The 24,364-nt window shown below is 50.4% G+C and overlaps 1 protein-coding gene across 3 annotated transcripts in view; it reads left to right on the top strand.

The window, feature by feature from the left end:
* The window catches only part of HIP1 (huntingtin interacting protein 1), a 135,533-nt gene that overhangs the window by 86,998 nt on the left and 24,171 nt on the right, over positions 1-24,364 (top strand). For 2 of the 3 annotated variants that reach the window (XM_043915006.1, XM_043915009.1), the window contains exons 3-12: positions 3,705-3,847; positions 4,066-4,122; positions 8,737-8,817; positions 13,616-13,692; positions 14,146-14,207; positions 17,846-17,986; positions 19,513-19,570; positions 22,579-22,654; positions 22,746-22,886; positions 23,703-23,803. In XM_043915006.1, coding sequence (XP_043770941.1) covers positions 3,705-3,847; positions 4,066-4,122; positions 8,737-8,817; positions 13,616-13,692; positions 14,146-14,207; positions 17,846-17,986; positions 19,513-19,570; positions 22,579-22,654; positions 22,746-22,886; positions 23,703-23,803 — 937 coding nt within the window. The remainder of the gene's footprint in view (positions 1-3,704; positions 3,848-4,065; positions 4,123-8,736; positions 8,818-13,615; positions 13,693-14,145; positions 14,208-17,845; positions 17,987-19,512; positions 19,571-22,578; positions 22,655-22,745; positions 22,887-23,702; positions 23,804-24,364) is intronic. The other variant, XM_043915008.1, reaches the window with a different exon arrangement.

Genomic DNA, 24,364 nt, shown 5'->3' with positions numbered 1-24,364 from the left:
TTACTGAGTCAAGAAAACCAAACCAAGAAAAGCCTTCATTATTAGTGTCTTCCCAGATGGCTCAGCGGGTAAAGAATCTGCCTGCAGTGCAGAAGACACAGTAGACGTGGGTTTGATCCCTGGGTTGGGAAGATCCCCTGGAGAAGGAAATAGCAACCCACTCCACTATTCTTGCCTGAGACACCCCATGGACAGAGGAGCCTGGTGGGCTACAGTCCATGGGGTTGCAAAGAGTTGGACACGACTGACTAATGCGTGAATTAGTGTCCCAATAGAGTTACCCAGGCCTGACCCTTCCCTGTGAAGAATACCAGTCAGTCAGTCTGGTGTGAGATATGAAGAGAGAGACAGCTGTCACGGGCCGGCGTGCCCCCTGAATGCGGTGAGTACAGAGAGCGCCAGGGTACACCTTGCCTGGGAAGCACCCTGGGGCGATGGGAGGGACCTGGAGGAAGATAGCAGAATCCCATCTCGAGCTCTGGGACCTTGAATGGGCCCGGTGAGGCCTCTGCGACCCTTAACTCCCTTGTCTGTCAGATGAGAGTGTCGGCCAAAGAAGCTTCCAGAAGCTAAAATTCCAGCTCTGACTTTCTGGGAGTCTCTCTGCCTCCCAGTTGCTAAGGAGTGAATAAACATTGAAAAGATCCCCTCCACGCAGTTAGAGTTTTAAAGCCTAAAGATCTCACAGAATATTTATTCTTTATAGGTACCTTTTTTTTAAATTGGAGTATAGCTGCTTTGTATAGTTGTGTTAGTTTCTGCAAAGTGAATCAACTGTTCAGTTCAGTCGCTCAGTCGTGTCCGACTCTGCGACCCCCATGGACGGCAGCACGCCAGGCTTTGCTGTCCATCACCAACTCCCGGAGCTTGCTCAGACTCATGTCCATCGAGTGTGATGCCATCCAGCCATCTCATCCTCTGTCATCCCCTTCTCCTCCCGCTCAATCTTTCCCAGCACCAGAGTCTTTTCCAATGGGTTGGTTTTTCGCATCAGGTGTCCACTCCTGGAGGGCTGGGGAGTGGATCTTATTTTTCTTTATATCCCCAAGTCCCTGACATGAATTGGATGCATTAAGATGCTTTTTAAATTAAAGACAGAGGGGTCTGCTTGCCTGTTTCCACGCTGTCGTGCCCAGCCGGCTCCACGCCTGCCCTGGCTCCTGTTTTGGCAGATGGCTCTTGGGTAAAGGGCTTCCCTGTTGGCTCAGATGGTAAAGAATCCGCCCGCAACGTGGGAGACTTGGGTTCAATCCATGTGTTGGGAAGATCCACTGGAGGAGGGAATGGCTACCCACTTCCAGTATTCTTGCCTGGAGAATCCCTGTGGACAGAGGAGCCCAGTGAGCTACAGTCCGTGGGGTTGCAAAGAGCCAGACATGACTGAGCGATTAAGCACAGCAAAGGAACCACAGTCTGCCTCGAGAAGTCATCTCAAGAGAGGGGAGGGGGCTGTCTGTCTCTCCTCTTCCTTCCTTCTAGTCCAAGGGGGCTGTGCTTGAGGTGAAACTAAGTTATTTCAGAAATCACTCTTTTAAGAACAAAGGTTGGGGACTTACCTGGTGATCTGGTGGCTAACACTCCACGCTCCCACTGCGGGAGGCCCGGGTTCAAGCCCTGGTCAGGGAACTAGATCCCACAAGCCACAGCTGAGAGCCGACACAACCAAATAAGCAAATTTAAAAAAAAAATTTTTTTAAATTTTAGTTATTTATATATTTATTTTTGGCCTTGCTGGGTCTTTGTGGCTGCTTGGGCTTTTCTCCAGTTGTGGCAAGTGGGGGCCACTCTTCATTGAAGTGCACGTGCTTCTCATTGCAGTGGCTTCTCTTCTTGGGGAGCATGGGCTCTGGCATGTGGGCTCACTCGGTGGAGTTCCCCGGCTCTAGAGCTCAAGCTTAGCCGTTACGGCACACGGGCTTAGCTGTTTTGAGGCATGTGGGATCTTCCCGGATCAGGGATCGAACCCACATCTCTTGCATTGACAGTCCGGTTCTTTACCACTGAGCCACTAGGGAAGCCAAAAAATTTTTGTTTTAAAGGGTGATTTCAGCTTCCAGACCCAAAATTGTGTGTTCAAGGTGACCCCTCTCAAAATACAAATATCAGTCAGTCCAGGGAGGGAATTTTACCACACCTTCTAGCTCAGAGGCAAAACAGCATGTCTTTTGGGTAAGTCCCATAGTTTCTAGCCTGAGGCCAGTCTCTCCTAAATGGTGCAGTGCCTCTCATTTCAGCCGGAACGTGCTGTGCTAAGCCGCCTCAGCTGTGTCTGACTCTGCGACCCTATGGACTGTAGACCACCAGGCTCCTCTGTTCGTGGGATTCTCCAGGCAAGAATCCTGGAGTGGGTTGCCATGCCCTGCTCCAGGGGATCTTCCCGATCAAGGGATCAAACCTGCATCTCTATGTCTCTTGCATTGACAGGAGGATTCTTTAACACTAGCGCCACCTGGGAAGCCCAAGACCGGATTGTACTTGGGATTGATGATGCCCAGATACTGGGTGTGTGAGGCCTGTGCAAATTCCCATCACGAAAGAAATGTGGAAATCCTCTACTTTCCTCCAGAAGGGTTCCCTAATTACAGAGGCCTGGAGGTCTGTTAAAATCACTCGAGGCCAGAAGGACATTTATTAAACGCAAACTGTGGCAGGTTGTGCCAAGGGTGACAGGTATGTTTGAAATTGGATCTCGGGGGGCAGAATTCCGCACACAGGGAATTTAAGGTGTTAGAAGATAATGGCATCCCTGAGTGAGGCCAGGAAGGTTTTTAGAAGATGCGGAGTGAAAGAGTCGTTTTTTTTTTTTGCTGTGCCACAAGGCATATAGTATCTTAGTTCTTTGACCAGGGATCAAACCAGCGCCCCCTGCAGTGGAAGCACATAGTCTTAACCCCTGGACTGCCAAGGAAGTCCCAAGAGTCATTTTAAATTTAGAGAAAATATTAATATATTTTAAACAAAGACTGCCGCTTTCAGGGTAAGAGCAGAGTGGCTAACAGGAGAGGAATCAGGTGCTACTTGGAAGAGGAACCAGGTGTCAGTAGCCAGGGCCCTTGAAGAGCTGAAGCACACCCTCGCTTTTGAATAGTGGATAAGAGGGAATTTTGAGAAGCCATATTGTGTTGCTAAAATATTAGCTGCAGTTATGTCCCCCGCAAAGGCCACATCACAAACTCAGCAAATCTAAAGGGCAGAGTCTCCCTTCCCACAGCAAAGCCCTAATTCCAACCAAAGCATCTTCCCACGAAAGGTCAGCCAGGACCACTGCTGGCCCAGCACTTACTTTGCAGATTAGGAAAGGCGCCTTTTTGCCATCTGTCAAAAAGTTGCTGATACCTGCCCAGCAGTCCATGGGGTCGCTAAGAGTCGGACACGTCTGAGCGACTTCCCTTTCACTTTTCACTTTCATGCATTGGAGAAGGAAATGGCAACCCACTCCGGTGTTCTTTCCTGGAGAATCCCAGGGACGGGGGAGCCTGGTGGGCTGCCGTCTATGGGGTCGCACAGAGTCGGACACCACTGAAGCGACTTAGCAGCAGCAGCAGCAGCCCAGATCCACGGTGCCTTTGTCACAAGCGGCGCCCCCTGCTGGCTAGTGCTGGGGCGCCATGAGTAAGGCACCACCCCCATGGCTGCAGGCCCCATCCAGCGCTGGTACCCAGGCAGGCCCCGTCCGCGCCTTTGTTTTCCATGACCCTCCTCACCGTGCATACTGGGCACCCACCACGAGAAGGGAGCGCAGACCTTCTGGTCTGTTGTCAACCGGTTGCCCCTGTCTAGCAACGCAGTGCTCTGCTGGAAGTTCTGCCACGTGTTCCACAAACTTCTCCGGGATGGACACCCAAATGTGAGTGCCTGGGGCTGCAGCGGAGGGGCGGGGAGCCTGGGACCCACGTGGGGAAAGTGCACTGTCCACCCCTGTACTGGGGATGGCAACTGCCCCCATCTCCTGGCCTTCTGGGTACCAATTTCATCTCTCTCCCATCCCCATCTCTGCCCCACCGCAGACCAGCCTCTGTGTCCTCTCACCAGCCTCTGTGTCCTCTCCTTCTCTTCCCTCTCCAGGTTCTCAAGGACTCTCTGAGATACAAAAGCGAATTGAGCGACATGAGCAGGATGTGGGTGAGTTTGAACCCGCTCCTTGGGGCCACCTGCACCGCCTCGTCCTTCCGCAGAGGCCACAGAACAAGGAGTGTGGGATAGAACAAAGTCATCTCTTTTACCTTGTTTTGGATTTCTCTCACAGGCATCAGGGAGGGGTTCAGGGATGCCCCCACATGGAACCATGATATTCGCAGTCTTACCTGGAGTTCCTGGAAACTGTTGGGAGGTTCCAGGGCCAAGGAGTTTCTCCTGCCAATGGAAGCGCATGTCACAGGGCTTGCTCTCAGTGACGCTGTCATAGTTGCTGCTTCTTTCCTTCTCCTGGTCCCATTGGAGTCATAGCACCTTGAGAACTGGCATTCCCAATCTAAATGCCAGTGGTTTTTCTTTCCTGGTTAGGGATTCTCGGTGCCTCAGGAAGAGGGAGGAGGTAGGTGGCAAGATCTGAATGCATTGAAAAGAGTGTTTTTATATACATACCAGAATCCCTCTAGATTCAAGGAGTATGTGGACAGGAGGTAACCTGCTTTTTGAAGACTCTCCCCATTGGACGCTGATGTGTCTTTTTTGTCCCACTGGATAAGAACTGCTATGTTAGCCCTTTCCTTAAAATTCATACCTGTATCTGCCTGCACTCACAAAATGTTAGCAATTATGTAGTCCAATCTACCCATTATAGATGAGAAATACAGACCCAGAGAGAGGAAGCAGCTTTTCCTAAGTCATAAGACTAGTAGTTAATCTGAACAGAGCAGAGATTTACCCCCCAAGCTCCCAACTGTGTGCTAGAGAGTTTTCTGTTAAATTTCTGTAACATGGAAAGCTTAGGTCTTTTTCTTTTTTGTAGAATTTACCTGGTATATCTTTTTCCATCCTTTTACTTATAACTTTTTATATTTTAAATAGTTTTTACATGTATATGTATTGCATTGTGGCTAGAGAATCAATATCATGTTGATATTTCAAAGTTTTTTGAGCTTTGCTGTATAAGCTGTTCATGGTCAGTTTTTCTTTAATTGAACTGTAATTGACTTATAATATTAGTTTCAGATGTACTGCATAGTGATTGACTGACTTTTCTGTAATCTTTTTGTCTTAGAAATGTATTTGTCAATAGCATTTCGTTGGATTCTATAAAAATTCAAGATGGCAGTCTTTGTCTTTTAACTGGAACTTTACTCTGTTTACATTTATTATAATGGGTAATATCTTTAGACTTATATCTCCTATCTTATTTTATGCTATTTGTCCTATCTGTTTTGTTTCTATTTCTCTCATTGTTTACCTTCTTTTGGATTGATTGGGTATTTTCTTTCTCATTCAGTTTCCTCCTCATTACTAGTGGGAAGATAAAAAATAAAAGCAGAGGTTTTTTTTTTTAATCTGTTGATAATGTTATCTAAAAATTACAAAGGGTATGCTTAGGCTATCATTGCTAAAATTCATGTCCTTGTTTCCTGTATAGCGCAAAGACCTTAGAATATTTTAACACCATTCGTTCCCTCATATGCTGTTGTCATATATTTTAATTTTGGTTCTTTTTAGACCCTATATTTTATTTTAATTGTTGTATTAGGCGCTGTTCATCTCCTCTTACATCTCAGAGCGTGCATTCTTTCTGCCTGAATTATTTACTTTAGAACTTCCTTTAGTGAGAGTCTGCTGGTGGGAAACAACCACTTTTACTTGATGGAGAATGTCTTTATTTCACCCTCATTTATGGAAGATATTTTCTCTGACTTTAGAATTCTGGGATGATAGTTCTTTTCTTTTAGCACATGGAAGATATTAGTCAAGATACCCTTCCACTGGCTTATGGCTTCCTTCATTCTTATGAAGTCTGCTGTCAAACTCATCATTGTTCTTTGAAGCTAATCTGTATTTTATTTTTTCTGTTTTTAAGTTCTTACTATGTATCTAAGTGTGAATTTAGATTCTTTGGACTTCTTAAATCTGTAGGTTATTATCTTTTATTAGTTTTGAAAAGTTCTCATTGTCTTTTCAAATATTGTCTTTGCTTCATTCTGTCTTTTCCTCTGAGACTCTGGTTAGCAGCATTTTCGACTTTCTCACTCTGTTCCCCATGCCTTTAAATGACTGTTTCATTTTTTTTCTACCTGTTTGTCTCTGTACTGCATTCTGGATAATTTCAGTAGATCTAGTGTTCGTCTCACTTATTCCCCTTTCAACAAGGTCTAATCTGTTGCTCAACCTCTCCATAAGGTTTTCAATTTTAGTGTCGTTATCATTTCTTGGAATTCGAGGTTTTGTTTTGTTTTCAGAACTGCTTGGCACTCTTTATAATTTATTGTGCCCTGCATATATTTTAAAAGTCTCTAATTTATTTAGGCTTATTAAATATATGATTTCATATATCACTTTTTATACTTCCAGTATCTAAAGTCCTTAGAGATCTGTTTCTGCCATCTGTTGTTTTGGTGAATTTTGCTCAGTCTATGTAGTTTCTTTTTGTGCTTAGTTATTTTTCTACTGTGAATTGCTCATTTTCCTGGAGATTTTTTTCAGTGGGAATTCTTTGAATTCTAACAAAGGCAGGTTCCTCCAGAGAGAATTGGCATTTGCGTCCATTGAGATCACTCTAAATTAAATTCTCAACTTAAAAGTTTTATGAATTCCGAGCAGATCCCCTTGATAACTAGCTCATGGTTCAATTCTTGGAAGTCGTTTTTCCCTCCCTCTGATCATAACAGTGGTTTAAGGCAGTGGATTTTCTTTGCAGTCCTCGGGGGGACTCCTTCAGTGCAGAAGTACGTGTGTGTTATTTCCAATTTACCCTTAATTCCCCTGCACCAAGAAGGCAGTTGGCTCTTCCCCTAGACTCTTCAAGTTGGGCAGCTGAGAGCCGTGCCTGCAGTTTACCACCTGGCCCTGGAGACTCAGAAAACCAAAACTCAGGGGCACTCGATATGAGAAAGTAACTCCCCGCCCCCACCCCCATTTTGACCCCATCAAGCCATTTGCTCTCTGAATATCTGAATTACTCAGTTTCTGCCCTGAAGATTCCTTACTCTCTTGCTAGCTCATTAATACCTTCAAAGCGTTTTTAATGTCTCACTCAATATTGTTAGTAGTGTTCAGTGGGAAGGTCAACCCTGATACCTAGCCCACCTGCCTTATCCAAAATATAATTCTTCTATGTTGTCTGTCTCTTCCATTTGATTGAGACTTTCTGAACTTAGAAGCCTCTTTTACTTTTTTTTTTTTTAATTACGACCTTTTTTTTTTTTTAAACAGCTTTGTGACCCTATGGACTATAGAAAGCAGTTTTAGGTTCGCTGGAAAACTGAGTGGGAAGTACAGAGATTTTCCATGTACCCAGCATCCAAACGTGCATTATAGCCTCCTCTATTATCGGCATCCTCCACGACAGTGGTGTATTTGTTGCAGTGAATGAACCTACTGACATATCCATCGTAATCACCGAAGTCTATAGTTTACAATATAGTTCACTCATGGTTGTTGTACATTCCTTGTTGCTGTTAGTCGCTAAGTCGTGTCCAATTCTGTGACCCCTTTGACTGTAGCCCCCCAGGCTCCTCTGTTCATGGAATCAGTTCAGTTCAGTTCAGTGGCTCAGTCGTGTCTGACTCTTTGCGACCCCATGGACTGCAGCACGCCAAGCTTCCCGGTCCATCACTAACTCCCGGAGCTTACTCAGACTCATGTCCATCAAGTCGGTGATGCCATCCAACCATCTCATCCTCTGTCATCCCCTTCTCCTCCTGACCTCAATCCTTCCCAGCATCAGGGTCTTTTCCAATGAGTCAGTCTTCGTATTAGGTGGCCAAAGTATTAGAGCTTCAGCTTCAGCATCAGTGCTTCCAATGAATATTCAGGACTGATTTCCTATAGGATGGACTGGTTAGATCTCCTTGCAGTCCAAGGGACTCTCAAGAGTCTTCTCCAACACCACAGTTCAAAAGCATCAATTCTTTGACTGTCAGTCTTCTTTATGGTCCATGGAATAGCTCCATAATTTTACCTTTTCCAGATTCCATATAGTTGAAATCATATAGTATGTAGTCTGAATTTTCAGACTTAGGTCCATTTTTTTAGTTGAATTGTTTGGTTTTTTATTGTTGAGTTTTCAGAGTATATTTATACATTTTAGGTAATTGTCTTTTATGAGATACGTCCTTTGCAAATATTTTCTCCCAGTCCATGGCTTATCTTCTCATTCTCTTGACAGTGTCTTTTGTAGAGCAGAAATTTTTAATTTTAATGAAACCCAACTTATCAATTATTTCTTTCATGGTTTGTGCCTTTGGTGTTATATCTAAAGAGCCTTTGCCATACTCAAGGTCATCCAGGTTTTCTCTGTGATCTTTTAGGAGTTTTATAGTTTTGTATTTTACATTTCAGTCCCTGATCCATTCATCTTTCACTTTTTGACCCTTGTGCATTTTCCCATGATGATCTCTGGTGATTAGGCTGAAGATGACTTGCTTGCAGTGTCCTTTTTTATATTTTCCAAATTTTCAACAGGGGGTATATGTTATTTTCATACTCGGGGGGGAAAAATGTATTCTTTTAAAAAGACGTCCTGGCTGTAGGTCTTTCGACCCAATGTTCTCAGTGTTGACCCCCTGCTTTCTTTGCTCTTCGTCAAAGGGCCACCTGAGTGAAGGGTATGGGCAGCTTTGCAGCATCTACCTCAAACTGCTGAGAACGAAGATGGAGTATCACACCAAAGTGAGTCTTTTCAACAATTCTGCTGGCCCTGTCAGCCACCCCTCACATGCCACCCCACCTGCACCCCGCCCCGGGCTGTCCCGTCTCCTCACACCTGGCTGGGCCTTTCTGGTTTGTGTTTTGGCCGTGCTGGATCTTGGTTGCAGCACCAGCGTCTCTCTTTGAGGTGCAAGGACTTCTCTTGTTTTGGAGCACAGGCTCCAGAGCATGTGGGCTTTATTGCCACAAGACATTTGGGATATTAGTTCCCCGACCAGGGATCGAACCTGTGTCCTCTGCATTGGAAGGCAGATTCTCAACCAGTGGACCGCCAAGGAAGTCCCCCCTGGCCAGGCTTAATTGTCAGGTTTTCCAGGTAATAGGACAGCTTGGCTTCTCAGGGAATGCTCACACCATATCCCCACTATGTGAGAGGAAACATTTTATAGAGTGACTGCAGTCAGTGAGATGTGACTGGGATGTGGCCTGGGTCCTCTGCACATTTTGTTCCCTATTTTGCAAATAGAGAAACCTGATCCACCACGTGTTCATTCATCACGTCGAATCCAACTCTTTGAGAACCCATGGACTGTAGCCCGCCAGGCTCCTCCATCCATGGGATTCTCCAGGCAAGAATACTGGAGTGGGTTGTCATCTCCTCCTCCAGGGGATCTTCCCAACCCAGGGATCGAACCCGCCTCTCTTGTGTCTCCAGCACTGGCAGGTAGATTCTTTACCTCTAGCGTGAGCTGGGAAGCCTGGGCCACTAGGTGGCCTTCTGAAAATATTTCAGAAGCACTGACTTCACTGGTAATAGAAATAACTCCTTCCATTCATATGATAAGCATCCGCACAGAACCTTCTGTTCAGGATACGACTTTAGTCAGTATTTCTTATACACCTAAGCATGTAAAAGTATGTGCCAGGTGGCATATAAGAATAAGGAGAAAGGGTCTGCTCTTTAGGAGTTCACAGATGCATTGGGGAGAGGAGGTTACACACTTGTAGTAGCCGGCCGTGTAATAGTGCCAGGTCTGTGCGCCTTTAGAAAAGTGCCAGGGATGTTTTGAAAAGATGGAGGGGTGGGGCTTGAGGTGGTCCTTGAAGGATGGGCATGGTGCCAATAGGAGGTAAGGAAGAACGCCCCGACAGGTGGGAGGGGAAGCGGCCTGAATTAGGGAGCTGGCAGTGGAAATAGAGAAAGGAGGAAATCTAAGAAGAAATACCATAACTTGGTGCATTTTATCTCCATTATCTTTTGTATACTCACGGGGTATCTTTGATTCATGAAAACCATACTAGTCAGTTCAGCCTTTTTTGAATATCTTGTAATCCTCACGACAACCCTATAAACATGTACAATCATATCCTAGGAAAGTAAAACTCAGACGGTGTCTGGGTCCCTTGCCTGAGTCACAAAGTGCCTCGGTGGTGAGGTGGGATTTGAACCTTGGCCAGGTCGATGTAGAAGCTCATGCTGTTCTCAGTGACCACCTTTACTCCCCTCGTGTATCACTGAGGGTCTACCCTGGGCTAGGGCGAAGTGAGGTTCTGGAGAAAGAGGGATAGACCTTGCTGCTGCCTTTGGGAGTCGCAGTCTGGTTGGGAGAGAAGAAGGAGGGCCCACAGAAGTGAGTTGTGGGGTGTCTTGCCCAGGTTTGGGCAACCAGGTGGGCTTCTAGGAGGTGGTGACACCTGAGCTCAGCCTTAGGGCATTACAATGATCTGTGCTGGATAGACACACTTTACCCCAGAGTTTAATGACTTAAAACAACAACAGTCTGTTGTTATCGCTGACATTCTCTTGGTCTGGGGTCCCACAAGGGCTTGGCCAGCAGTTCTGGCTGGGGGCTTCCCATGCAGTTGCAGTCAGATGCCAGCTGGAGCTGAAACGGTGGGGGGCTGGTCTAGCATCTCTTCACAAAGTCTCAGCACTAGTCAGGGCTTCCTAGCAGCCGGGTGAGTTGGCCAAGAGAACAGGTAGAGTGCGTGGCATTTAGATGCCCCAGCCTCTGAAGTCACAGAGTGTCCCTCCCACCATCCTGTGTTGGAGAAGGCCATCACAGAGGTTCCTAGAGTCACAGGGAGGGGACTGTCCTCACTCCAGGTGGAATATTGGGGTCACATCATAAAGAGAGGATGTTGAATGGGATATGTTGCAGCAGCCACAGTTCGCCCTCTGGTCCCCCCGTTCCCATCTCTCTCTGCCTGCTGTGGAGTACTTCCTCTCCGTTCTCCAGACCACAGGCTGCCACTTAGCGGGTAGAGAGGAAGGGGCAATGAGGAAGGGCAGGGTGGGTGTTCCTGGTGGTGGATCAGCTGAAGACATAAGGGCGGGAGGCCCAGGACACTCTGGCATCCACATGGCACCATCAGGAGACCCACGTTAGTGTGAGGAGCAGGCGGGGTGGAGAGTGACAGGTGCCTGGGCTGGTGCGAGGTCATCCATTCGGTGTGGAGGGTGACTTGGGGAGAGCTGGGCTGTCAGTGTGAAAGATGGGGAGAGCCAGAATTAGACAGTTATCTCTGGGACAGACGAGGGTCAGGGACTTCCTGAAGACTGGCAGGAAAGGGAGGAGAGGCGGGGACAACAGCTAGAGGAAGATGTGGGGCCATGGGAAAGACCTGGACCACGGGATGCGGGCAGGAGCCTAAGGAGGCAGGTGGAGCCGTGGGTGCTCTGCACTGTGGGTTCCTGGAGCACCGGGAGCTGGTGTGCGTGTCTCCCTGGGTCCCGTGTGTGGCCCAACATCTAGCCCAGAACAGGGGCTCAAGTGGAATTTGTTGGATGAGCCAGAGAAGGAACCAGAAGCTAGATTGGTTCAAATAGCGCACAGGGAGGGGCTGATCCTGAGTTAGGAAGGAGGCAGCAACTTCTCTGAAGCTGGAGGAAGGGCAGGGCAGGTGGGTACCTTTGAAGCAAGGAAGGGAGTGGGAAGCAGGAGTTTCGATGTAAGAATGCAAGCACATGACGTGATGAGGTGCTGAGGGTGATGGTGTGGGAGCTGGGTACCAGGTGCAGAGTCGGGCAGTTGTTGATGGGAAGGGGAACCGGCGGGCCAGTAGCAAGGACTGTTGTTAGTTGCTCAGTCGTGTCTGAAGCTCAGTCATGTCTGACTCTTTGCCACCCTATGGACTATAGCCTACGAGTCTCCTCTGTCCATGGAATTTTCCAGGCAAGAATACAGAAGCGGGTTGCCATTTCCTTCTCCAGGGGATCTTCCTGATGCAGGGATTGAACCCGGGTTTCCTGCATTGCAGGCAGATTCTTTACTGTCTGAGCCACCACGGAAGCTCCAGCAAAGGCTGTGAAGGGGCAGTAGAGCTAGAGAGCGGGCTTGCCCGGTGGCTCAGTGGTAAGGAATCCGCCTGCAGTGCAGGAGCCTCTGGAGCCCTGGGTTCGATCCCTGGGTCGGGAAGATCTCCTGGAGGAGGGGCATGGCAGCCCACTCCAGTGTTCTTGCCTGGAGAATCCCATGGACAGAGGAGCCTGGCAGGCTACAGTCCGTAAGGTCTCAAAGAGTCAGACACGACGGAAGTGACTTAGCAGGCACGCACGCAGAGCTAGAGAGCGCAGTTTCATAGTGATCAGTTGTGAGTCATTCTCCAAGGAGATTTGCAGCTGGTCTGAGACAGAGAGCATGCGACAGCGATCCAGACTCACTGTGCTTAACGGCAGTGTGGGTTGGGGACAGGCAAAGATGAGGGTGAGGTGCCTGCCAGAGGTGCCATCATGTCCAGACCCAGTGAGAAAGTAAGCACAGCCAGAAGGGGGCGATAAAGGAACCGGCTTGAGAACTTCCCTTTGGTGGTCCAGTGGTTAAGACTCTGCACTTCCAACGCAGGGGATGTGGGTTTGATCCATGATCAGGGAACCACACGCTGCAGGGTGCGGCCAAAAAATAAAATCAATTAAAAAGAAAAGCAACCGGCCTGAGTCTCTGAGGCAGAGGAGCCGGGGTGGTGGGCCTCAGGGCAGAAGGGGCTGCAAGGGTGTTACAGCCAGAGATGGAGGTGCCCGAGTGGAGGGTTTCTGACTTCAGAGCCTGAAGAACTCACCCTGGAATTTAGAGCCCCCTTGGTGGACTGGTCATCCATCTCTCTGTGCTCCCCTCCACCTGCCGGCTGCCCTGTATTCCCTCCACTCCCGACAGACCACACTGAGAAAGACAGGAAACTACAGATACTCAACAACTGATAATCCCAGATAACCTCCCCTGACTGCGGGGGTGCTTCCTGTAATCTTCTCCAACCTTCAGGTTTCTTTTACTAATTCCATTTGCTAAAGTTAATGTGAGCATCGGTTTGCCTGGCCCTGAACTCAACAATAGCAGCTTCCGGAAGTGGTCAGAGGCCAGTGGGAAGCCTGGATAGGATTCGGAATGTACTGAGGATAAGCAGAGGCTACACTGCCTGCCTGGTGTGGGTGTCAGGTTGAGGACCGCCAGCAGTTTGGCGCTGGGTGTCCTTGCCCCACGGAGACGATGTCCGTGGTACAGGCTGTGGGGGTGGGACCCTCCCTGGGGTCCCAGGCATGGGATGGAAGCTTGCCTATATTGACGGGTGGGGGGTGTTCTTTGCTGTGAGCCAGCCGATCACGAGACTTGTGTGCGCGCGCGCGCGCGTGTGTGTGTGTGTGTGTGTGTGTGTGTGTATGGTTGTGAGCGCTACCACATTCCCCGGGGAGCATGCAGGCACCCACATCAAGCAGAATCCAGCCTGTTGCTGCCGGAGCTCAGTGGGGCTTGGTGTGCGTGATGTCGGCTATAGAGAGAGCTCTCGGGGTGCCCTGTTCTGACTTCCTCTGCCTCCCTCCCAGAACCCCAGGTTCCCAGGCAACCTTCACATGAGTGACCGGCAGCTAGAGGAGGCTGGAGAGAGTGACGTCAACAACTTGTAAGTGGGCGTCCTCACGCCCTGGACCGAGGGGGACGGGAGCTTGTGTAGGTTAGACCCTCAGTTCCGGTTAGGGTCACAGAGGGCCTGAGGGCAGGGCTGGTGGCTGAGGCAGGGACAGAGCCGCTAAGTGACTTGACCTTGGGGCCGCTGACGGCTGGTGCCTCGTCCAGAACCCTTCCAGGGTGTTCCCCACTCCAGGCCTCCCTTCTCTGGGCCCCTCTGCCCTTCCAGCACAGTGTGGAACCTGCCCGCTTTCTCTACCACTGTCACTGTTGAATTTGCCCTGCTTGATCTTCCAGTGGCTTTAATATCCACCTAGGTGGGGGCTGAGACGTGGAGCTGATATGTGTGTGTGCGTGTGTGCACACGTGTGCACGCATGCTTTGGCGGCAGCACAGGGACACTGGCCTCGGGCCGTGGAATATAAGCTGTCTTTCCTCTTGGGTCCAGTTTCCAGCTGACAGTGGAGATGTTCGACTACCTGGAGTGTGAACTTAACCTCTTCCAAACTGGTGAGTCTCTCCCTCCCGTCTGGCTCAGGCTTTCCTGGCCATCACCTGACCCGCAGCCTGGTTCCCTCCTGGGAGCAGCCGGCCCAGCCCCCTTCTCCGGACACGCTCTGCAGCGCAGGCCAGGAAGATGGAGCTGCCCCTCTGCGTCTGTGCCCTCGGCCCTGGCACAGGGAAGGCTTGAAGCCCAGGGGCATCCTCAGAGTCACGTGCCCGAAGGACTTCAGTTCCCCACCGAGTTGGCCTCCCAGAGTCCAAAAACCCTTCTGGCCTCTCTGACAGTCCCTGGACTGTGGCCCCAGCTCTGGCTGGTCCTTTGGCCCAGACCTATCTGCCACTCAGCTGGGCTGGCCCTCAGGATGTATTTCTGCTGAGGTGGTCTGCACAGTCACCCTTTCTGCCCCAGCATCCCATGATACTTGGCTCTGTTTCTATATGCATTGATCCCTCGGGTTATTAGCAATATATGCTGAGTTCCTGCTCAAAAATCAGGAACTAGGCCCTGCTCACCTCTGTTCTAGCCCCGTGCCTGTCATTGCAAGTGCTCAACAACCAAGTTCAAGAACACTTGCTTTCTAGATGAATAGTGAAGAAACACCAAGTGGACAGAGTTCATAAACTGATGTCAACATCCATCTGAATGCTCTGGAAGTATCTGGGGTGAATTAGCTAGAATTTTCTAGAGAGAGCTACCCGAGTCTGCACACACTCCTCCATTGTTGAATGCTGGTGGCTTTCTCATCCTGGAGAGAGTGCTGATTTGGAATCAAGAGCCTCCTCTACATGTCTCCCCACCCCACTTCTGTCCTCATTCACCTCTTGGTGGTGGTGGTTTAGTCACTAAATCATGTGACCCTATGGACTGTAGCCCACCAGGCTCTTCTGTCCATGGGGATTGTCCAGGCAAGAATACTGGAGTGGGTTGCCATTGCCTTCTCCAGGGGATCTTCCTGACTCAGAGCTCAAACCCACATCTCCTGCATTGGTAGGCAGGTTCTTTACCAACTGAGCCACCAGGGAAAAGCCCAGAAACTGAGAGAAATGGTATCAGAAGTCTATTCAGCTTCTACATCTTAGCCTGTGACCTTGTAAGGTTTGGATCAGAACCTTCAGAAGGGGTGCCCTAGGTTTTCAACTACTGTGTGGTCCCTGGACCAGCAGTATCTGCATCACCTGAGAACGTATTAGAAGCACACGTTCTCAAATCCCACCCCAGATCTGAATGAGAATCTCTGGGGGTGGGACCCAGTCCTCTATTTTAACGAACTCCCCAAGTCTGCACTGTCCAATATGGTAGCCAATAGCCATCTGTGACTATTTAAATTAATTACGATTAAATAACATTTAAAGGTCAGGGCCTCCGTTTCACTCATCATAGTGCAGGCACTCTGCAGACACACATGGCTGGCAGTGTTGAACAGCGCCCTTCCATCACCGCAGAATTCCCCTGGAGTGATCCGTCAGGGGATGACTCCAGGGGATGTTGATACATGTTACAGTTTGAGAAGCACTGAGTTAGAAAATACAGTTTCCACCCTGGCTGCTTATTAGAATCACCTGGGGGGTGCTTTTGAACCCCACTAATGCCCCAGCCTCGAGTGCGTGCATGTGTGCTCAATCGTCTCCAACTCTGTGTGACCCCATGGACTGTAGCCCGCCAGGCTCCTCTGTCCATGGGATTTCCCAGGCAAGGATACTAGAGCGGGTTGCCATTTCCTTCTCCAGAGGGATCTCCCGGACCCAGGAATCGAACCCTATCTCCTGCATTCGCAAGCAGATTCTTTGTGGCTGAGCCACCCAGGAAGCCTCGCCCCCGCCTTACCCTAGACCAATTAAAACGGAAGCAGGGATGAAGGAGCTGCAGGCAGACATGAGTCGTCTTTGCGTTTCCCTGGGTGATTCTAATCAGTCTCCAAGCCAACCCGAAGAACCACTCCAAGTTGCTATGCCAGTTATAGGACATTCTCACTTAGTCCTTACAAGACCTCCTTATAAGACCCTTATGAGGAATGTGCCATTAGAACCATCTGCATCTCACGGAAGAGCTCCTGGAGGCACCGAGAGGTTGAGAAACTTTGCCCCCGGTCACAGGACTCTAGATGTTGCTAGATGCCAAGGGGCATTCCTGGAAAGCAGCAGACCAGCCGGGAGATGGAGTAGCCTGGGATTCCCTGCCAGAGTGGAGCCTAGGGAAGCCAGGAGACTTGGGGATGGCCGCCTCGCAGTGACAGCTGCTTCTAATTTGTGTCAAGAAGAAAAGCTGCCTTTTAATTAGAACTGTTTGGGATTTTTTTTTTTTTCAGTTGCCAGACTTAAGCCCGTTAACGGGGATTAGTGTGGCCGGGGAAGGTCACAGTGGCTCTGGGCTTTCCTCCGGGGCAGTCCCATGCGCTGAGGGCCTGCAGGGGGAAGTCTCTCAGTGCTGGCCACGTGCAGAATCTCCGGAGGCGGAGGGCAGCCACTGCAGGGAGATCAGCCTGGCCAGTAGTGTGTGCTGAGGGTCCATGGCCAGGCATCTAGTTGCTTGGTTTAGGAGCAAGGGGCAGGGGGTGGGCATGGAGGGGTCCATGGGAGCATCTTGCCCTCTGGAGCCCGGGAGAGTAGATGGCGGTTCACCCACTCCCCCCAAGGACCTCTGTCAGCCTTGATCCTGTTGGTTTACCCTCCTCCTGGCTCCTGGCCCAGTGTCCTCGAAGCCTCTCTGGTTGTCCACCTGAGGTTCCTGCACATGGTCCTGTCTGGTGTTCCAAGAACACTGGGACAAACCACCAGGAACCCAGGCTGAATTATCTGCTCCTTCGTGTTCTGATCAACGTTTGATATTTTCCCCACATGCTTTCTATTGTCACCCCCAGATTGGGTGTTTCTTAGGGTCAAGGTCACCATGAGACCGAGCTCATGCCTGAGACGGAGGGCTGGATGGAGCTGTGTGAACAGCCCCTTCCAATCCTGAAATTCTGATTCCCCATAAAACTGAGAGCTTCTCTTGGACAAGAATTCACCTCCCACATTAGATCAGCAGTCTACCAGCTGATGTGTTCTTTCTGCCAATGGGAGGCAGGGAGTGTAAAACTCCTCAGACAGGAAGGAGGCATTTGGGGCGCTCCCGCATAAATCCCTGCTTTCCTGGGCTCCCACTTGGCTGTACATGACATAGAACCAGTTTATTTCACCGGTTTGTGACACAGGGAGCCTGTTGACTGATGAGGGCACAGGTTCCTAGTCTGGTCACTGGCCACGGGGGCTCTGGCTTTTAACTCAGCATCTCTCAAGCAAAACCACTTCTTGGCTTTGTGACTGCCTTCAAGTTGCTTACCTCCAATTTCCTCTCCTGTATAATGGGGATTCTTTTAGCTACCCCGTAGGGAGTGTTGAATGGAGGAGGAAACAGCCACCCACTCCGGTATTCCTGCCTGGGAAATCCCATGGACCCAGGAGCCTGGTGAGCTACACTCCATGGGGTCACGAAGAGTTGGACATGCCTGAGCACAGCGCAGAGCAGAGGAGTGCTGAAAGGGTTAAACGTGAGACCATGGTTGCACAGAACAGGTCCTCCAGTGCAGGACGCTTGTCCTCTGCCCTCTGAGCAGGTGGCCTCTCGTTCCCCAGCTCTGCTCACGTCTCCCCTTCCCGTCCCCTAGTGTTCAACTCCCTGGACATGTCCCGCTCCGTGTCGGTGACCACAGCCGGGCAGTGCCGCCTTGCCCCGCTCATCCAGGTCATCTTGGATTGCAGCCACCTCTATGATTACGCTGTCAAGCTTCTCTTCAAGCTCCACTCCTGTGAGTATTCCAGGCTTGATCTCTGGAAGCTTCTGGCCGCAAGGCTGTCCCTGGAGAGAGGCAGCTCCCCGCCTCCCCGCCCCCCCCGCCCTCACCCCCGCCCCCGGGGCCCTTGACTTTCTGCTCCTATTCCAGAAGGCCCTGGAGCTCCCAGCCATCTTGATAATAAAAGATCAGGGCCAAGCCTTGCTGTATGCAGGGACGCACCCAGCCTGCTCTAGCGGTGACCCAGGATGGCCCTGCCCGCCCCCTCCAGGCTGCCACGTTGTTCGTGAACCGATAGTGATACGTTATTATTCACTGAAGTCCATGCTTTATGCACATTTCCACTTTATGCCTAATGACCTTTTTCTGTCCCAAGATCCCATCCGGGTCACAGTGTAACATTCCGTCATCAGGTATCCCTAGGCTCCTCTCGGCTCTGACAGTTTCCTTGGACTTGCCTTGTTTTTGATGGCTTTGACAGTTGTTGTTTTTTTGTTAATTTTTTCTCCACTTTATTTTTGGGTGTGCTGGGTCTTCGTTGTTCCACGGGGGGCTTTCTCTGGTTGCGGTGCCCGGGCTTCTCGTTGGGGTGGCTTCTCTTGGCGCAGAGCACAGGCTGTAGGTTTAAGGGCTCAGTAGTCGTGGCTCACTACAGCAGCTAAATCCGAGATCGTCCTAGACCAGGGATCGAATCCGTGTCTGCCCCGTGCATTGGCATGTGCATTCGTAACCACTGGACCACCAGGGAAGTCTCTAAGGAGTCCTGGTCGGATACCTCAGAGGATGCTCCTCATTTGAGTTTGTCTCATGTTTTTCTCACCACTGGACTTCTTGGGTTCTTAGGAGGAAGATTGCTGAGGGAGAGTGCTATTGTCATCGCTGTAAACTTTTGCTCCTTTGAATTACTATACTTTATATGTGTACTCCCTGTGTATACCGAATGACAATATCACATTCAAAAATTACTGAAATTGAAATGTAAGACATCTATAGCTGAGCTGCACAGAACTGTACAATCTGGGAGGTGAGCGGTCCCCACTCTGCCAGGGAGGAGGCTGGCCCTAAGAGGCTGCTGCTTATCCAGCATCGTAGAGTCAGGAGTGACCAAGCCAGTGCTAGACTAGATCCTGCGGGTCTCAGTCCTGTGGTGTTTGGCCCCCCGGCAGGCTCTCTGGGTCTCTCCCAGACTCACGTCTGCACAAGGCCTCACCCAGGGCATCCAGTGTACACGACCCCTGGGAGAGAGCCCCCCTCTAGGGCCTGCCCTGGTCCACCCTGCGGCTGCGGTCAGGGACACAACTTCCAGGCCTCTGTGCCCAGGGAGCTTGCACTCCAGGAGCAGACAGAAGGAGAGTTGGCTGATAAGCGCCCCCAGAGTCCCTGCTGGCTCCAACCGGGCCCAAGAGGTTACTAGTTCCCGGGCAGCTCTAGGTCAGGAATGCCTTCCCCCGGGCTGACCACTGGCCCCTTCCCTCCCCAGAGGGAGGCCCCCTGCCCCCTGCCCCTCTTCTTCCCTCTTACTCTTTTCCGATTCCTTCCAGGTCTCCCAGCCGACACCCTGCAAGGCCACCGGGACCGCTTCCTGGAGCAGTTCACCAAGTAAGCGGCTTGAGTGACAGAAAAGAAGCGAATCTAAAAGTGCTATAAACTCAACCCATCCTTGCAGGAGCACTTGATTTGATATTATTTTATATTTTATTTTTGGGCCGCACCATGTGGCAGGCATGTGGGATTTACTTCCCTAACCAGGGATCAAACCCACACCCCCTGCCTTAGAAGTGTGGAGTCTTAACCACTTGACCACCAGGGAAGTTCCAGGAGCACTTGCTTTTAAATCATCGAGGGATGAGGGTACCTGCTTTATTGCTTTAAAGGCTTAGGAAAAGGAGTGTGGGCAAAACTACCAATGACTGGGGAAGCAATCAGTTCTCTAATAAATCTCATAGAGGAAGGTGACTCCATTCATTCATTCATTGCCTCCCTTATGCCCAGGACTTCATCCTCTTCTCTTTTTCTTTCCCTAAGTTCTCTTGGTCTCATGCCATGTACATGCTGACAGCTCCAAGAGATGTACCTCCAGCCAGACCTCACCTCTGAATGCCAGTTGTCTGTTTGACATCTCTACACCAAATTTGGGCTTCCCTGAGCTCAGTTGGTTAAGAATCTGCCGGCAATGCAAGAGACCCTGGTTCTATTCCTAGATTGGGAAGATCTGCTGGAGAAGGGATAGGCTACCCACTCCAGGATTCTTGGGCTTCCCTTGTGGCTCAGCTGGTAAAGAATCCGCCTTCAATGCGGGAGACCTGGGTTCGATCCCTGGGTTGGGAAGATCCCCTGGAGAAGGGAAAGGCTACCCACTCCAGTATTCTGGCCTGGAGAATTCCACGGACTATATAGTCCATGGGGTCCCAAAGAGTTGGTCATGACTAAGCAACTTTCACTTTTTAGGCCAGATTTACATCTCAAGCTGAACTCTAGGCTTTCTTCCAAAAATGTTTTCTTCCCAGTCTTTTTTATCTCAGTAAATACTGCCGACCGTCTGCTTAGGAGAGAGATCTGGAACTCACCATTCTCCTCATTCCCTATATTTAATCCATTAGCGAGTTCGGATGACACTTGGTTTATCTACAAACAGATCTTGGCTCTAGTTCTGCCTCCCGCCTTGTCTGCATCTTTTGCTGTCTACCAGGACCCTCCAGTATGGACAGAGTGCTCTGCTCCCGTCCCCTGCAATCCCATCCCCACCCAGCAGTAAAAACGTAAACCCCTTGCTCACAACCTTTCAGTGGCTTCTGACAACGATGAAAACCAAATCCAAGCTCCTCTCCGTGGTGTGCAAGGTCCTGGCATGATCTGGCCTCTGCCCGTCGTTTCTGATCTCTTCTCCAGTGCTCAACATGTTTCAGCCACACTTTGTGGGGTCCTCTTCCAGTTCCTGAAACATACCCAGAGCTCAGAGGCTTAGCCCTTGCTATTCCCCCTCCTCAAGATGCTCTTCTTCCAGCGTGGCCAGCTCCATCCAGGTCATCTTCAGTCACCTCCACACAGAGCAAGTCTCTAGCCACCTTATTTAAGTGGAGTCTTCCCCGCCATCTCCTGTTCCTCCAGCTCCACCCCACCTCCCCACCCACCCACCCTCATATTCTCTATCACAGCACCTTGTGCATTTCCTTTCTAGTTCTAAGAATGACCTTATTTTGTTTGACTGTCTTGCCTGTAATTGTATCTCTAGCACCTGAATTTGTAAGAATTCCTTAAGACTATAGTGTTCAGGCAATGTTTGAATCAATTCAGGGATTAATCAGCCCGCTCTCTAGTCTAGAAGAGGAAGAGCTCATCTGACAGAGGGGCAAATTATTCTGGCGCGTTTGGGGAAGAAAATTGGTGATGAGATGAAAAATCCGGTTCATCTTTCAATTAAGCTTGCCCAAGAAGAGGGGTCAGAATGGAGGAGAGACAGCAGGACGAGGGAGCCAGGAAGGACACTTGTGTGATTGTTTTCCTTGTTAATTTCTTCATCCTTGACTGCAGGAAAAGTATCGCCCCCAGAACCCAAGCCCAGGCTTCTCTTGCTGGTTGCTGAGTAGCAATCAGAGGGCAAGTTCAGAGTTGTGCTAACCACCCGGTTCCTTATTCTGTTTGAAAAGCCTTGTATGTTTATGCTATAAAAAATGACTTATTAAATCCCAGAAGACAGGCCCTGGGGCCGATTTCCTGGAATGTTGAATTCCAGTAGCTTAGGAAAGCAGGAGCCTATTACTGTTGGCTCCAGCCCAGAAAGCGGGGGATGTGTGGTCAGGTGATTCAGTTTCCCTTCATTCTTCGAGCTAATCAAAGCATCACCTTCTCTTTCGCGGATGCAGCGGCTGAGGCCTCAGTGTCCCCAAGTTCGGGGAAAGCAGCAGTGAGGTCACAGGGACAGTCCTAACCTTGGGGTCTGATGGGCTGTCCTGAGACCCCAGGGGTTTCGTTTCTTGGGCTGAGCAGGAGGAAATGCGGTGCTGCAGAGCGAGGGCTGATATCACTAACCCCCTTTCATCTCAGAAAGTATGTCTGGTGCTCTTGGCCTTCGATGCTTAGATTCAAAATAGAGACTTGAGAGTGAGAAAAAATTGGAGTTTCTTCGTTCCCATATCCATCCAAGATGATTTGTTGTTGTTTTAGTCACTAAGCCGTGTCCGACTCTTTTGCAACCCCATGGACCGTAGCCTGCCAGTCTCTGTCCGTGGGATTCTTCCAGGAAAGAATACTGGAGTGGGTTGTCATTTCCATCTCCGGGGGATCTTCCCGATCCAGGGATCAAACCTGCATCTCCTACACTGGCAGGTGGATTCTTTACCTCTGAGCCGCCTGGGAAGGCTGTAGTCCACAGAGTCGCAAAAAGTCGGCCACGACTTGGCAACTAAACACCACCAACATCGCTCACCCCCAGATCAGTGAGGGCTGGCAATACATAATGTCTCCTGGCAGCGTCATAATCGCACCATGGAGGCCATCTCCTTGGCAGCCTGTGCCCTGGGGCTGGGCGGGCAGTAGGAAAGCAGGGTGTCCCCTCCCTGGGGCTACTGAAGGCCCCCAGCAGCCCTCTGACCTCGCTCCACCCCTAGGTTGAAAGATTTCTTCTACCGCTCCAGCAACCTGCAGTACTTTAAGCGGCTCATTCAGATCCCTCAACTGCCAGAGGTAAGCGTGCCAGGGAACCGCGGAGCCCGGGGGGCCTGTCCTCGAGGCTGGCAGGCGGGCGGGGCTCGAGAAGTGCGTCTTCCCTCTCCAGAACCCACCCAATTTCCTACGAGCCTCCGCCCTGTCAGAACACGTCAGCCCCGTGGTGGTGATCCCAGCCGAGGCGTCGTCCCCCGACAGCGAGCCGGTCTTGGAGAAGGATGACCTCATGGGCATGGACGCCTCCCAGCAGGTGAGGACCTCATAGGAGGAAGCTCGGTCAGCCCTTCCCAGTGCCCCCGGGTGCAAGAGGGCAGGCGGGAGGACCATGGCCAGGCTCGGCCACCTTCTTATTTATTCTTATTCGACTGCACCGAGTCTTTTTGTTTTTTGGTTTTTTTTACATTTTATTTATTTATGGCTGTGCTGAGTCTTCACTGCTGTGCAGGCTGTCATTTCGAAGAGTGGGGGCTATTCTTCATTGCGGTGCAGGAGCTTCTCTTGTTGCAGATCACCGGCTCTAGGGCACGTGGGCCCAGTAATTGCAATTCTTGAGCCCTGGAGTACAGGCTCAGTAGTTGTAGCACATGGGCTTCGTAGCACACGGGCTTCGTAGCACATGGGCTTCGTTGCTCCGAGGCATGTGGTATCTTTCCGGAACCTGGCATCGAACCTGTGTCTCCTGCGTTGGCAGGTGGATTCTTTACCACCGAGCCCCTGGGGAAGCCCCTGCACTTGGTCTTCACTGTGTCACACGAGATCTTTTTAGTCTGGCATTGGGGATCTTTGGCTGAGGCATGTGGGATCTGGTTCCCTGACCAGGGATCAAACCTGGGCGCCCCCTTGCACTGGGAGCAGAGTCTTAGCTACTGGACCATCAGAGACGTTCTGCAGCCACATTCTAACCCAAGCACTGACCTAGAGAGATCACGCTGCCCTGCGTCCCTAGGAGGCGCTGTAATTGGATTTGAACCAGATTAAGAAAGCGTCTGTTCCCCTCTGTGGCTGTTGAGACCCACGCAGACCCCTCTGGGTCTCTAACTTTGTCCTCACTCCTCTCTGGTCACAGCAGAATTCATTCGACAGCAAGTTCGATGACATCTTCGGCAGCTCCTCCAGCAGCGATCCCTTCAATTTCAACAGTCAGAATGGCGTGAACAAGGACGAGAAGTGAGTCCAGGCTGCGGGGTTAAAGCAGATGATGTGGGCGCTATGTTAAGCCAAGAGCTCACTTGCCACACCCACCCGAAGAGGAATTCTTGGGCTTCGTAGATAAACGTCTTGACCTTTGAGTTGTTTATTCACTAAGTCGTGTCCGACTCTTTGGCGACCCCGTGAACTGTGGCCTGCCAGACTCCTCTGTCCATGGGATTCTTCAGATGAGAGTACTGGAGTGGGTAGCCATTCCTTTCTCCAGGGAATCTTCCCAGCCCAGGGATTGAACCCGTTGGCAGGTGGATTCCTTACTGCTGAGCCACCTGGGAAGTCCTAACCTTTGAATACTGCTGCTGCTGCTAAGTCGCTTCAGTCGTGTCTGACTCTGTGCGACCCTATAGACGGCAGCCCACCAGGCTCCCCCGTCCTTGGGATTCTCCAGGCAAGAACACTGGAGTGGGTTGCCATTTCCTTCTCCAGTGCAGGAAAGTGAAAAGTGAAAGGGAAGTCGCTCAGTCATGTCCTACTCTTAGCGACCCCATGGACTGCAGCCCACCAGGCTCCTCCATCCGTGGG

The sequence above is a fragment of the Cervus elaphus genome, chromosome 10, assembly GCF_910594005.1.
Source record: "Cervus elaphus chromosome 10, mCerEla1.1, whole genome shotgun sequence".
Lineage (NCBI taxonomy): Eukaryota > Metazoa > Chordata > Mammalia > Artiodactyla > Cervidae > Cervus > Cervus elaphus.
This window is presented reverse-complemented; position numbering and strand designations above follow the sequence as displayed.